The following is a 15,765-nucleotide window of genomic DNA, read 5'->3' as shown; positions in this document are numbered from 1 at the left end:
CATGAGTTTCACGTCACATGACCAAGGTCAAAGGTCATTTAGGGTCAATGAACTTTGGCCGATTTGGGTGTAACTGTTGAATTACAATCAAAACTTTAAAAGTTTTTGGATCTGATTCATGAAACTTGGACATAATAGTAATCAAGTATCACTGAACATCCTGCATGAGTTTCACGTCACATGACCAAGGTCAAAGGTCATTTAGGGTCAATGAACTTTGGCCGTTTTGGGTGTAACTGTTGAATTACCATCATAACTTTGCAAGTTTATTGAGCTGAATTTTGAAACTTGGACATAAGAGTAATCAAGTATCACTGAATATCCTGTGCAAGTTTCAGGTCACATGATCAAGGTCGAAGGTCATGTGAGGTCAATGAACTTTGGCCACATTGGGGGTATTTGTTGAATTACCATCCTATCTAGAGCTGTAAGTGTATTGGTCTAGTTCATAAAACTTGGAAATAAGAGTAACCAAGTATCACTGAACATCTTGTGCGAGTTATAGTAGTTTTCAAAGTCAGCACTGCTGCTATGTTGAACTGCGTGATGCAGGTGAGACGGCCAGAGGCATTCCACTTGTTGTAATTCCCAGTTGGAATAATTTCCACTTCGTCAGCTGATTATTTTTACTTTGTCAAATAAACATTTTAACAATTCATCCAACCATATCACTGATGCAAATTCAAGCTATGAACCTATTGTTCGGGGGGGGGGGGGGGTGATCTATTGTGCCACCCCCCTTGAACAGTGTGGCGCACAGATTTGCACCAGTGAACCATATAGACTAAATGGTGTTGGACCAAGTGGATATTTAATGAAATGGGTCTGACCTAAAAAGGAAGTACCGTAGTTAAAATGGTAAATACACTGAGTGACAGTTCGAATATAGGGTGGGAAGGCAGTTGGTGTATACTATCACAGTAACTCAGACCTCATGAGATGAGAACTTAAAAAAAAAATTGAAATTCCTCATGATTTATGAAGTATGCACTTAACATGACTTTTTCAAATCCATCTGTTCTAGCTGAAAATGATTACTTGAATTTATGAATTATGTTTGTATACATTTCATTATAGAAACTGTTACAATTCTGAGTATATTGACCTATGTTTGTCTCTTATTCTGATAATCAATGCTTCTTTTGGTTTCCTGAATGCTTTCATAAAGACCACAACTTGCCTATAAAGACTATGTTCCCTGTCTCCTGCAATGTTTGTTTGTTTTTGTTTTTAAACATACATGTATAGACAGGCTTAACTGTTAAAATTTACCAGTAGTTTCCTTCAGCACGAAATTAATCCACATTGTGCTGCACTCAACCCAGGTGAGGTGAATGGGTACCTGACAGGAATTTATTCCTTGAAATGCCGTAACAGCTGCTTGAGCTACATGTACAGCCAGGGTAATAATATCCAAGTCCTTTGGAAGCACGCTGTGCAAGAACTGACTATTTTTATTATCATTATTATATGGTAACTTTGCCATCCAGTGGTAATTTCCATGGCAGTAATGCTCAACAGCTAATCAAAATCAAGAATTCCAAATACACATATGATACTGTTGGATGACAAAGTTAAGCCTGGCTCACACCTTTGCGTTTTGGGGCTGGGTATTGCTGTGTTAGCCGGAAAAACCAACATTCAGGCCAGTGCAGGATACTTAGCAGCAAATTAGAGCTTAATAGGGCCTATGAGCTTGTTGGATATCGTACAGAGTTGCAAACAGTAAAGCAAGCCAAAGCGAGGTAACTTCAGGTAAAAATCACGCTCTTACGCTCAAATAATGCCTGCCTTAGCCACTCACTGTTCATTAGAATTCTTGTCCTTGCTCGCATTTGCTCGTTGCCACTTGTCTTCGCTCGTATAAATTTTTGTTGCATTTGGTTTGTGGATGTTTTGAAAACTTTTCAAGACATCCGAGCTACAACAAAAGGCCTCTGCCCTAGTCTGAGTATTGACCTTGTATTCAATGCCTTGTTACATTGCGTTGTGTTGCATTCGTATACGTTTGTCAGCGTTCAGGCAATCCGAAGCTGAAGATGAACGCAAGCCCAAAACGCAGAGGTGTGAATCAGGCTTTACTATAGTAGTAGCTTTAATGCAAGAGGACACTGGTGGCTAGAGACTTGTGAATTAACACCTCATGCATGCTTCAGAAAAACATGTTGATTCTTGGATAACATGAATATCTATGAAAATGTTTACTAATTTCAAAATAATCTAGCCTTTAACTGACATATATCACATTTTCTTTAAAACAAACAAAAAAGAAAGAATGATTCTTTGTTGATTATTCCCTTGAATTAGTTTATTTCTAATAAACGATTAATATTCACACAATGACCAAAGAAAGGCTTTCAGAAAAGAAAATGGTTGAAGAATAAATTTTCAAAAATTAATATTCAACAACTTCATTAGTCCTATTACATTCAACATAGTCCAAATCCACTAAAATTATTCTTTTTCTGAAGCCATTGAATTCATAAATATTCAAGTTCTCTACTGCTTGCTTTGCAATATTTAATTTCATGCACTGCATGGTTTGTTGGCAAATTAATGGCATATATGAAAATAATGCAGCTTAAAGAACAATATAAAGAGACATGGAATGCATTTCATCTAATACTCTGGAAATGAAATGATATTTTGGTTTCATTTATGAGAATTAACTAGTTTGAGAATGGAAAACAAAAACACATAGACCGGCATACGACTACTCTTCATACACAATGGATTAATTCTGATATATGTCTTATCCTTTTTTTGTGTGTGATAAAACCGATGCAATAAAGGGGAAACATGCAAATTCAAAATTGTTACAGCATAATAGTGAAATAGGGATTTTTAAAAGATAATTCTACAATAATAATAAATGGAATGGTTTGAAAATAATAAGCACATATTCAGGGATGCCAGTTTTCAGGCAAAAGCCTGAATTCAGGCTCTGGCAGTTTGTTTTCAGGCCATACATGTAGTTTTAGCATTTTTGTGTAAAAAATATTGTATTCTAGGTGATTTTCAGGTCCTCTGATCAATTCCAACTAGCATCCCTACATGTACATATTGAATATAATCTGTGACCAGTATATAGCACAAGGTCTTAGGCATCTTTTGATGCAACCTTATACAATTTTAACCATCAGGTAATGAGTAGCTAAATAAAAATTGTTGCGCTCTAAGTGTTCAGTTTTCCCATAGACCATGTATTAAACATTATATACCAAATGCTGATAAATGTTTTTCCAGATGTATGCAAGATTTTAAGATTTTACTGTTGGTGGCCTAATACACAATAGAGATCAAAATGCATGACTATATATATTCTGGTTTTAAAGCATAGTGATGACTTTTACAGATATTCCAACTACTTTAAAGGTATCTCACTAGCCAACTCAATGGAAAAAAACTAAACTAATTTGAATCTACTAGGTGTCTTAATGCTACTGTAAGTTGACCTAAAAGAATTAATGTTTAGACTTTTCAATATAATTTGGAAAAAATGCAGATGCTAAGAATGAAAATGTTAGATAACTTTTCAGTATTGATTAACTTAAGCCCATGTGAAAACTTGATTGAAAATTTCAGAGAGCAAAAGAGGGCCCTGAGATCATTTAAACATTAATGTCTCACACACTGGCAGTTTGCAAAAAAAAAAGTCTTCCAGAAACTCCTGTGTGTTTGGCTTTCATTTATTCATATATTAACAGTTTAGTTTCTCTTTCAATAAGCTTATTCTGATTTCAAGCACTATTTGTTTGTTTTGGCTACTTCCGAAGATCTTTATCTGCTGTTATATTGTGGGGTTTCAGCAGGGTAGTTTTATTTCATTTAAGAGAAACCCCATAAATTGATCAAATGAAATTCAATTTGATATTTATTTTAACATATTGTCCTTTCAAAAGTTAGTGCAGCACTATTTTTTTTGTGACAATGAAACATTATGCAATCTCAAGAGAACACTGGTATATCAGTATTTTGTGTGAATATGAGCAAAGGCAAAGTAAGCAGGAGCTTGGAAAGCATTTTTTTCCTAAAAATTGGAATACAGTATTAAATTTTCTTTTATTTCATTTAGATATCTTTGGTTTAATAGCATCTATTGAAAATGAGTATTATACTGCAAGGCCACATGTACTACAGAATCACTGGGTACTTGCGGAACCTTTCCCATACTGGAAAACTACAAAGAAATCAGGGCCCCGTCTTACAAAGAGTTGCGATTGATCTGGGGGGCGTTTCATCAATATTTTCGTCCGACAGGTTGTCAGATCTGACAACTTTCCTGGATTCTGATTGGTTGAGAAGCACTGTTACCATAGTAACTGTTGGATTAAACAGGACTTGTCGGATAAAACGTCTGACAAGTCCTTTCATGAAACGCTCCCCTGATCAATCGCAACTATGGAAAGCCAGCGAAGTCAACATATAAAATGCATGTTTGTTCCAAAAAAAATTCTAGATCATGTGATTGTATATCTGTAAATTAAATGATTTCTTGACGATGTGGTGTTTTCTCTTTTGTTTACAAAGGACATTTTGCATACTGTATTTCCTGTAGAAAAAATGATGACACTGATGAATATCCACAGAGTTACAATTGATTGGATTAATTGAAATTCTTTACAAGACGGGGCCCAGGAAAATGTTGATGACCTTATTTCAATTTTTAGCTTGTCAAATTCAAAAAGAGGCAAAACTTCCAACCTTTTGGGATTTTTTTTTCAAATACTGTATGTGGCTGATGTTGACCCATTTTACCTCCATCTTTCAATTATTTTTTTTTTGGGGGGGGGGGTTGACAAAGCCTCTAAATCCAATTTGTACACACATAATCATATTGTTTTCAATGGGATTTTATTTTCAAATACTGTATGTGGCTGATGTTAACCCATTTTACCTCCATGTTAGTATTTTTTTGGGGGGGTTTTTTCAATGGGTTTAAAAACTTACAAAGTAATATAATAACTCAAGTGGGCAAGGCCCTATTAGAATATTATTTGAAATTAGAATACTATTGAAGTTTTTTACACGCTTCAATCACTGGAATGACCTATGACCTTGGAATGCACTCAGTGTGCATATCAAGGGAACCTTCAATCTTTTCAGTGAAAGTGACGCACTTTGAACTCTTGCACTTTTCTCTGCTACAACTGAACTTGACGGGAACAGGGATGACTCCGACTGGTTCGCACGTGCTCTCATCACAGCGCGGGACTGACGAGGTGCAGGTGTAGGATTCAGAGTCTCCAAGAACGATGTCCTCTTTAGTCACGGTTGTCAGGGTAGGAACGCATTTATCTCCTGCAAAAGAAAAGTTGTGAACGGAATTACATTCAGAGAGTTTATATCTAACTAAAAACAGGCTATATTAGATCAACAGTCAAGCCTTTCATTGCAGCCACCTGTCTTGTCGTCTCCAATGGCCACCAAAGTTGTCTTCTATTTGAAAAGAATATGTGTAGAACTGGTTAATTCTGGAAGGGATTTTTATTCAAGAAATTTTTAGTGCAATTTTTTTTCCTATTTTTTCTGTATTTCATGCACGAACAGCTTAATATTACATAATCTTTCAATTGGTCTGACAATGTATTCAAGCTTTAGTTATGTTTAAGAAGCAGGGAAATATTACATATCTAATTTTTATCTATATTTTATAAAGAGCTTTATTAGAAAAAGCTCAAGGCATTGGCCATATTGGCTGAGAAAGGGATGAGAGCATGAATCCCTTTTACTTTCTGATTTTTTTTTTTTTTGGATTGACAAAAATAATGGGCGATCAAGAAAAGCTCTGTGAAAAACCTTCATCCAGCAACGTTAAGACAATGGATGTGAAAAAATATTTACTTCTGAAATTAATGTAAATAACTAGGTACAGGTACATGTATGTACCTTTATAAATGTAGAGCATAAATACCCAAATATACAGTCAAACCTAAAGTATTAAAGCCACCAAAGGGAAACAGTAAAAGCTTACTAAAAGAACAAAATTGCTATTTGGAACAGTCCCGAAAAGGGCATTGCAGAAACTAACATTAAATTCAGAATCAAGTGCCAGTCCTTTGATTAAAGGCACATTTATAGATGATCTGCATTCAATTGCAAATAAACGTTCATGCAACACCTCATTATGCTAGATTTTGCAACTTATGATTGATTTTAATTGAACGTCCCAATAGATGCGGATGAAATTACTGATGTAAACCCATTACCTCCTGCACACTCCGGTGTATCTATCTGATAGGATCTAGCAAGCTGAGGCCCGTTAGAATAGGCTTGTTTACTTGGTCCAATGAATTCCATATCCGGTCTAGGATCTCCGTTGAAGTCACCACAGACACCACACTGGAGTCCCTGGTAGCGACGAGCAATCTGACAAACGAATTCACACTCAGTCTTTATATTCTTTCTAAATGAGTGAATGTATCTTAGTCTAGTGAATTCAGTCACTAGACTCATAAACTAGGTCAAAGGTTCTAATCCAATATTGGTAATAAGTGCTAACGGCCTTTAACAGGGCACTCCTGCAGGTATTATCAATCTCATTCCAGGGCCCTGTCTTACAAAGAGTTACAAGTGATCCAATCAGACATAACTATGGAAATCAAATAGTGTCATAATTTTTGTACAGGAAATTTGCAAAATTTCCTTGTAAACGAAGGAGAACAGCAAATTGTCAAGAAATCAATGAATTTATGGATATACATTCATATCTATAATTTTTATAACAAAAATTTATTTTATATGTTGACTTTGCTGGCTTTCCATAGTTGTGATTGATTGGATTACTCACAACTCTCTGTAAGATGGGGCCAATGTGTTAAATTGCTACCCGAAGTTTAATTGATTTCTTTCTTTTTTAAATGAAATTTATATCTATTTTTTATGTACTACATGTACTCCCAAAGATGACCCAGAGCACTTCAAGAAGAAAAAAATACATAAGATAGAAAATAAGGAATCCCGATCTCATGACCATCACCTATGTAGCTCACAAGATACACTCACACTGCAAGTACCCCCACAAAAGACTAAAGCAACACTCGAAGATCGGTCATTTCTGACGTCAGCCCCATGACTATGGAACAAACTTCCCCTCGACATTAGGAATTCAACAAATTTACATAATTTCAAGTTAAAATTGAAAACATATCTATTCAAAAGCTCTTGCAGTGCAATAGAATATATAGAAGTAGTTTTGGGGCTATATAAATGCATATTATTATTATCATTGCAAGAAAGAAATATTATAAGTCTCCATTTGAGTGAAGGAACATGACAGTGATTGAATGAGCATTACAGATAACCTTTTTTTCTGCATTGAGATGTGATTATAGTCTTCGGCAAATTAGATAAAATTAGATGTAATATTTGAAAGCAGCCACGGTACCTGGTGGGTGTTTCATAAAGCTGTTCGTGAAGTTACGAACGACTATACGCACGACTGGAACATGTTCTTAGGTCATAACTCAGTTACATATGGATATCACATAGGAAAAGAAAGGATCACCAGTCATGTGTAAAGTCATTTGTATCTTACGAACAGCTTTATGAAACACCCTCCAGAATTCTGACATTGGAGCCATGCAGAAGACAGCAAATGTTTTTTGTTTTATGATTACTAAGTACCTGTAAAATAAAAGACTTGCAACTATTGTAACATTGCCATTATGGCAACTACCATGGCAAACTTGATTCTGATTGGTTGCTGAGCCACGTTACCATGGTAGCTGCCATCATGGCAAAGTTACAACAGTTGCAAGTCCTTCATGAAATGGGCCCCTGGTCTATATCAACCCCCTTTTTAAAAAAGCATTTCTCCTAAATAAAATTGATTTCAGTATTCTGCAGAAATTCATCTTTGGCAAAGCATTGGATCTGTTGACCACTGAAAGATGACTCCCATAGGATTTGTACAGTCTATATCTACATGTACCCCTTTTCAAAACACATTTCTCCTATATGAATTTGATTTCTGTATTATACAGAAATTCATCCTGGGTGAAGTGTTGGATACTTGATCTGTTGACCACTGAAAGATATGACTCCCATACAATTAATACAGAGACCATTCTAAATCTACCCTTTTTTTAATCACATTTTGCCTAAATAAAATTGATTTCTGTATTCTACAGATATTCATCTTTGGAAAAGAATTGCATTGTTGATCTGTTGACCACTGAAAGATACGACTTCCATTGATAGAATTTGTACAGGGACCAGTTGGTCCCAGTAGTGGATGGGTTAAATCTGAAAACAGTCTTGGTACCTGAACTCTAACATTGGAGCCATTGAAGAGCACAGCAAGTCCTTCATTCTTGGCAATCACAAGGTACCTGTTCTCCATCCTGAGAAGACGAAGGGTCTCTTTTGGTTGAGGAGGGGCATCCGTGGATCCATTCAAGAGGGGCTGGTAGAACCTCTCAAAGTCCTGTTCCTCATCGTTCAGGGCCAGTTCCACATAGCGGGTCAGACCTCCCCAGTAGAGGTCGTCACTACGGAACTACATCAAAGTGATGAAAGAAGAGAGCAAGTAGAATAGTATAAGTATGATAATTATATCATTAAGCATTTATAGAGTGAAATCTTTCAGAAATAATCAAATCTGATGCACAGTGCCATTGCCACTGGGAGAAGCTCGAGTTGCAGTTTCCAGCACCGTACCTTCTAAGGAATAATCCTGCTGGGTTTCTATCCATCTCACCTGGGTTGAGTGCAGCACAGTGTAGGTAAATTTCTTGATGAAAGAAAACGAATCATAATTCTTTTGAACCAAACCCCTGACACTCTGATTGTGTAAGATGAGAGTTAGAACCACTTGACCACATGCGCCTCAATGCTATGAAATTATACCCATCTCTGGTTGTAGATGGGTATTTTATCTTCATGACATGACTAAAGCAATCATAAAAAGGGTTCGAGCATCCACATTTTTCTTTTTGCTGTAACACTGAAATCATGTACATGTAACAGAGCTATCTCAATATCAACTTCATATTCAAAGGAAGGGCAACTAATTCTTTTCTTTGGCATTTAAAATTTTAAATCAAACTTTATCAGAGTATACAAGCAAGACTGTCTAGTAATGATCACTTCGATGAAAGGGTTTCTCTGTTATGAAGCACAAATCTTAAGAAACCACTTTTAAAACACTAATTATTGCATCCTAACACATTTGTAGAACAAAGGAAATAACTTGTCAACTTCTTCTTTTATCTAGACTACATAAGCGGAAGTTACAAATTGATGCAGAGGTTTAATAGAGAATTGATCCATGACCACGTCCTGTGGGTGGTGAGATTAACAGTCAGTTCCTGATGTCAATACCGGTAATCATATCCAATTGATAATTGTCAGAAAATTAAATCAAACCCAAACATACACATCATCCACTTATCCTCACCATATACGTAGCATTTACACAATGAATTGCACATAAACACAAAGGAAGTGGGTTTTTATTGACAATATGGTAATATGATTTAAGAGCTTTTTCATCAGGTACTTTCATTAATTGCCAGTGTGTTGGCTAAGTTGGCAGAGCATCCGTCTCACAACCGTGAGGTTGGGAATTCAAGCCCTAGTTGTGTCAGACCAAAAGACGTTAAAAGATGAGAGTTGCTACTACCTGTTTGGCATTCAACATTTCAAGGGATAGAGCTACATCAATCTGGCGCTGAACAGTAGCTGCAGGGCCCACAATCAACTGGGCAAAAATAATTTTTGGGGCATTTCTACTTCAGATTTCATTTTGAGCATAACATATGGATTTCTTTATTAACATGACACAAATGTTTTTTTCATACAGAACAATAAGGAATATTAATGTACCAAAAACCAATGATTTATGCAATTCGGACAATGTACATATATGGCAAGTTCGGGTACATTGCCTTCCATTTCAAAATAGACATACTCTATCATAGCTATGATGACTATGGTGATGGTGACTCTCGGTCTGGGAAGAGTCAGGAGTATGGACATCCTCAGAATGACCAGTCAAGATCTCATGGACAGTTCTACCTTCCTCTGCAGGAGCTGTTTCCTCTTCTTGCTTGGCCTTCTCTTCTACATACTCAAGGTATCTCCTTGTCTGAAAGAGTTTAATAGTAGAAAAAAGTACTTAAGAGCTTTTGTTTGATATGAAATTAAGCTATACTTCTTTTTTTTCTCTTTAATGAAAGATTACCATTTTTGCCTTTTCTAATTTAACTAGACCTTTTCAGACTAGGATTAACAGGTGGGAGGGGTTAAAAAAGATCTTGGCCACTGATAGTGCGATAGCTGCAAAAAATGTGCGCATGTGTATACATGTAGAGCCAGACGTGACTCAGGACTGTTAGGTAACTTGTGTTTTTGGGGTATTGTTTATTACTTTAACTCACTTTCTAAAAGTTGTAGAGTGCTAATTTTTTGGTTAAAACATCAATTCTTTCAAACAAATATTCCAATATTTTTGGACTAGCTGGTCCAAAGCCTTCGACAAGGTTAACCATTTCAAACTAGTCCAAAAGTTGCATAATCATGGAAGTTGTGGAAAATTGCTGTGTTGGATACGTTCTTTCCTCTCAGATCAGCAACAGTGTGCATTGTTTGAAGGGATAAAATCAGAGTGGATAACAATTCCCCCCGGTATAACACAATGCTCTGTTATAGGACCAATCCTATTTAATCACTTTACTGCTGAATTACCGAACACTGTCCCCTCCCCCCTCCCTCAATATGCCGATGACACGGTCTTGTATCGGGAAATCTATACCCATGATGACTCTAAATTGTTGCAAACAGACCTGAACAACATACTTTATTGGTGCATTAACAATGACATGGTCCTGAATTCATCCAAATGTACAGTTATGCATAAAACCAGGTCCCGTAAACCAGTGACCACTGTTTATTTCCTTGGAGAAAAGCAGTTAGATAAAGTTGAGTCCTATAAATATCTTGGACTCAAACTCACACGAGATCTGAGTTGGAAAGACCACATTCAACATGTTGTTAACAGATGTTCCATGCTTTGTGGTTTTATGTGACGCACAGTGAAATGTAGAAACGCTACAGTTCTCACAAAACTATTCTGCTCATTATGCAGACCTGTGATTGAGTATGGTATTCCAACATGGCTCCCCCATTGAAGGTGTGCAAAGGCGTTTCACTAGATTTTGTTTCCTGTACGAAGCCAATTCCTTATCTTACACGGAACGCCTATCCCTCCTAAACATACCCCCTCTCTATAATAGACTCATTTACCTGTCAATGTCTTTTGTAATAAAGTGCCTGCATAGACATTATGACATGCCTACTTCTCTCTTACCAACCCTTAGCCATAGACGAACTCACACACTCGTCTTCAATCATCAACTTGCAAGATCAAATTGTCTAAGATTTACTTGTTTCCATGTTTTTACCAGATTCTGGGAGCATCTATCAGAGGCAGACAGAGACTTGTGTGTAGGAACAAACGTTTTCACCTTCCTCAATGTGCTACAAAATTTCCTCTTTGAATTACCTCCCCTAGTAGAAGCATATTAATTTGCTAGCACCCATACCCTAATAACGCTAGAACCATTTTTAATTTGTACAGTCTCACGCAGTATCATTATTGTCTTCCCTTCTAAATGTCACACTCTTGTTTGTATCTTGATTAATTGTTTGGTTTTCTAATAATTTGCTGTTCGTGTATTTCAATCAACTGAAATTCTCTATTACACCTTCATAATTATAATTAATTAATTACCATTCCCCATTTCATGTAAAGCTCTTAACATAGTTCATGTCACATCAGACTAGTGCTTTCAATGTGTGTTTGATTCATGATTGATTATTTGATATTTGATTTTCTAATGCTTTTCCATACTTACCCATTCTTCATATTCTTTAATTTTTTTGTTACACATAAATTTATTTACTTTATGGTAGCTTAAATTCAGTTGATATCTAAGAAGTCTTTTCCTTGAATATACTTTGAGTATGAATCTTGATTGTTTTTTATGTTTTTTTTAAAATCATTTGTTATATACTTTGCTGTTTTTATTTTTGTTAAACCAGCACATAACCATGACAAATGTCATATACACTGTACAACAATTCATTTCAGACTCTAAAATTCAATAAATTGACCTACCATGTTGTCTCTGTCTCCAATTTGATAAATGACTAATTCCTGATTTGACCCAATCTGCATTTTTTTCTATAAGTATTAATTTGTTAACCTTGTTTTTTTTTTTTTCTCTATTCATATTATGAAGAAGGTTAATTTATACAGAAGTATTGAAACTACATGTTTGAATTTATTGTTATTTTGTGTTATTCCATGTAGACACCAGCCAATGTGGAGAACCACTCGACAGAATTTTCAATTCTTTTAGGTGATCCCAGGCATTGGCTGGTGCTCAATTTTACATTTCTGTTGTAATGTTTCTATTGCTGTCATGTTTTCTTGCCTGGAAATGAAATAAATAAAAAAATGAAAAATCATTTTGGTAGCTTATAATAATAGCTATTAAACCAGTGATTTATCGCATATTATGACATAGATCAAGAAGCACTAGTATTTTACCGCATCAATCAGTTGAGGGCGTGGTGCCTTGACTCGTAGATCCTTTCCTTCCTCCAAAACCTCTGTAACATTTGTTCCATCATCATAAAAGATAAGTTGGGAACGTTTGGAAAGCGTAGCAATCTCATCGTTGATAACGATACTCATGAGGGCAGACTGCTCATATGGAGTCAACTCTAACTTGTTATCCCCTGCAAAGATTGTGATTGCCTGAAAATAATTCATAAACAGAAATACATTTATAATTCATATTGGTACAATTTACATTATCAACGAGTGGATTTGGCATATTATAAAACCTATCTAAAATTATCATTATTTTCACCTTTTCCTTATTCCGGTATTAATGCATTTACCAGTTTCAACTTTCCTATCTTACCTTTCATGTCTATGTGTCTAAATCTCATGTCAGTTGTGTACACACTTTCAATCACCTATTTGTTTTCATCTTCCCTCCTAACAATTTTTTTTCATTCCATTTCTTTTGAAGCCACTATCTGTTTTCACACGAAGTCATGGCAAGATACATTTTTCTGCAAGTACACAATGGTCGTTTATTTTGTAAGGGCAAAGCTCATTAAGCTCTTGAAAAAATGAAGGAAAAAATTGAAAATCCATATATTGATTGAAAATGGATCTGAAACAGAAATACTCTAAGCAGCACCAGATCGACTGTGCTCTATCGCTTGAATTGGGGAATGCCAAATAGAGTTGCAGCAATTCCCATCTTTTGGTTTGACAATGCCGTGGTTTGAACTCCCACACCTCCCAATTGTGAGACAGGCGCTCTACTAACTGAGCCATCACACCAAAAGTCTGTGCTGGGTCTAGTACCTCATGCAAATCATTTGATTTCAATGTCTCAAATTCTTTCGAATATGCTTCAGGGAGTTTTTTACAATAAAAAAGGTGCTGAAGTGATTCCCCCGCAGTGTCTTTCACAGAGGTTTTCTTGCATAATCTGACATTTGGTCTATGTTGAAATTATAGAGTGTTTGTCAGGGTAATTAGACACTGCATATCATCTTTCAAAATGACATTCCTGCATCCCCACTTTTGTGTATGCTGAAAGGAGGGTGGGTTAATGCAAAATGCACTGTGTAGGATTCTCACTGACACACAGTGTTTTTTGCTAACGGAGTACTCTGGCTGACAATTATCTAAACAGAGTAGAGTCAACTGAGTAACATAGAAGTCGTTCTAATAAAATACAATAAATAATTCTTTGAGGACAAATGTTAACGAAGTAACAATGTTTTAAAGTACATTAAATTTTTCTATTTCATATGTATGTTGTCAAATAAGAAGTTACAGGGGTGTGCGTGGTCACAAATAAAAAGATCTAAAAAATGCTGAAGAGCATTGAAAAAGCCTGAAATAGAAAGAGCTCCTATACTTTTTATACAGAGGAAAGCCAAAAATAAGCTGAAATTGAGCTGAAAATCAAAACACAAAAAATCTGAAATCAGCTAAAGTTCTGAACTCTAACACCCCTGAAGTTAGTACTCAATTTCTTTTCAGTGTTCATACCTTCTTATCACCTAGCTTCCTGGCCAGTACTGTAAATCTCTGTTGTACAGAGCAATCCTTAGCCACCACATGTTCACATTCAGACCAGGCATATGGGTAGCTAACATTGTCAAATGTGCTTATCTGACCATCAGTTGAAAGGGTACATATGGCTGAAACGAAAAATAAGTAATCAGTATTTCTGATTGTTACTGAGACAATTAATACTCAGAAAATATAGAAAAAGAATTACTGCAGCATGATCATTTGCTGTACGAACACAATTATAATATTAAAACACCAAAAAGTACAGATATATTACTCTACACAGATGTCACGGATAAAGGTAAAAGGGTTTTATCCAAGATTGGGAGGGATTGAGTTTGTGCCATTGGGGACTGATAATGCAGAAAAGAAACAAAGGGCTATTAAAACATTTAGGGGGATTGGTTACTGCTTCTTACTATTAAAAATGCATCATCCATTTAGAAAATAAATTTATTGATCACTAAATATATTGTGGGTGCATCGTGGTCTAATGTTTCTGACTCTTGCCTTTCAATCAGAAGGTCGTGGGTTTTAAACCTATCCTTAGTGTGTTTTCCTTCAGCAAGTAATTCCTCCGCACTGCGCTGCACTCGACCCAGGTATTAAAGGTGAATGGTTAATCGGCGGGATTCATTCCTTGCATGCACTGAGCACCAGTGATGGTAGCTTGAGCTAAAGCAGGGCTAATAGTAGCAGCGCTTTGCATCCTCAGGCAAAAAGTGCTTTATAAATCGAGCTTTTGTTTATTGTTATTATTATTATTGCTAGTCATATGAAGACAAGAAAATGGAATGCATACATGTATATATATAAATAACAATATAACAGTCATGTTCCAGTCATATTCTACAAGAGAGACCCCAGGTCATCTGGTCTAATTACAGTACATTCTTCAAACTAAAAAACAAAGCCTGCTTATATTATCAATGCAGACCTTGACAGCTAGGGTAAACTATTGGCCCGCATTCCTACAGTAAATTTGAAATGTAACTCAACTAGAGAAATCTGACGGAATTACTTACGAGAGAAAGGCTGCTTCATTGCCGTGCTCATGACTGCATCAAAGTAGGGTTTCCTGATATTATATGGGGTGACCTTGAAAGGGAGGTTGACATTGTTGAATCTCACCAGGTCGTGAGGTTCAGACATGGTAAAGTTGACCTTCTCCAAGGAGTCGTCAAGAACAGCTGACAGCAAGATCTAGGGATGTTTCACAAAGAGTTACATGTAAGTGTGACTTGAAGTCATGCTTAACTCTTAACATACCACATTCATTTCTTTTGAAATATAGTTGATTTCTATTTTGAAGTTTATGAAAATATGGAAAAGCCTTGCCTGGTGTAATAGACTGGAAATTATTCTAAATACACAACATGAGAGGCATTGTTGTTTTGCAAAGCTTGTACTGTCATTAAATAGTAAATGAATAACTACAATTGTGTAGACGATACACACAATTGCACAAAAATGTGTCCTTGGCTTGTTAAGTGTTTAACACCAACATGCAAATGTTTTTTAAAGGTAAAAGACAGTAGTTGCACCAAAAATCATTTAATGCAAAAGCCTTCAGGTTAATTGTCTAAATATTATCATACATCTATATCTGATGCATTAATGTAAACTTTTCTTTGTTTTATCATGAAATCTTAGCT

General features: G+C 35.9%; 1 protein-coding gene across 5 annotated transcripts in view; it reads right to left on the bottom strand.

The window, feature by feature from the left end:
* Window positions 1-4,711: 4,711 nt before the first annotated feature.
* LOC121424084 overlaps window positions 4,712-15,765 on the bottom strand; it is a 58,604-nt gene continuing 47,550 nt past the window's right edge. For all 5 annotated transcript variants that reach the window (XM_041619671.1, XM_041619672.1, XM_041619673.1 and 2 more), the window contains 7 exons: window positions 15,136-15,313; window positions 14,087-14,238; window positions 12,557-12,766; window positions 9,914-10,090; window positions 8,267-8,500; window positions 6,210-6,369; window positions 4,712-5,301 (listed from right to left, as the gene is read on the bottom strand). In XM_041619671.1, coding sequence (XP_041475605.1) covers window positions 5,051-5,301; window positions 6,210-6,369; window positions 8,267-8,500; window positions 9,914-10,090; window positions 12,557-12,766; window positions 14,087-14,238; window positions 15,136-15,313 — 1,362 coding nt within the window. In that variant the 3' untranslated portion in view covers window positions 4,712-5,050. The remainder of the gene's footprint in view (window positions 5,302-6,209; window positions 6,370-8,266; window positions 8,501-9,913; window positions 10,091-12,556; window positions 12,767-14,086; window positions 14,239-15,135; window positions 15,314-15,765) is intronic.

Source organism: Lytechinus variegatus, chromosome 11 (genome assembly GCF_018143015.1).
Source record: "Lytechinus variegatus isolate NC3 chromosome 11, Lvar_3.0, whole genome shotgun sequence".
NCBI lineage: Eukaryota > Metazoa > Echinodermata > Echinoidea > Temnopleuroida > Toxopneustidae > Lytechinus > Lytechinus variegatus.
The sequence above is the reverse complement of the archived record's forward strand: the minus strand, read 5'-3'. Positions and strand labels throughout refer to the sequence as shown.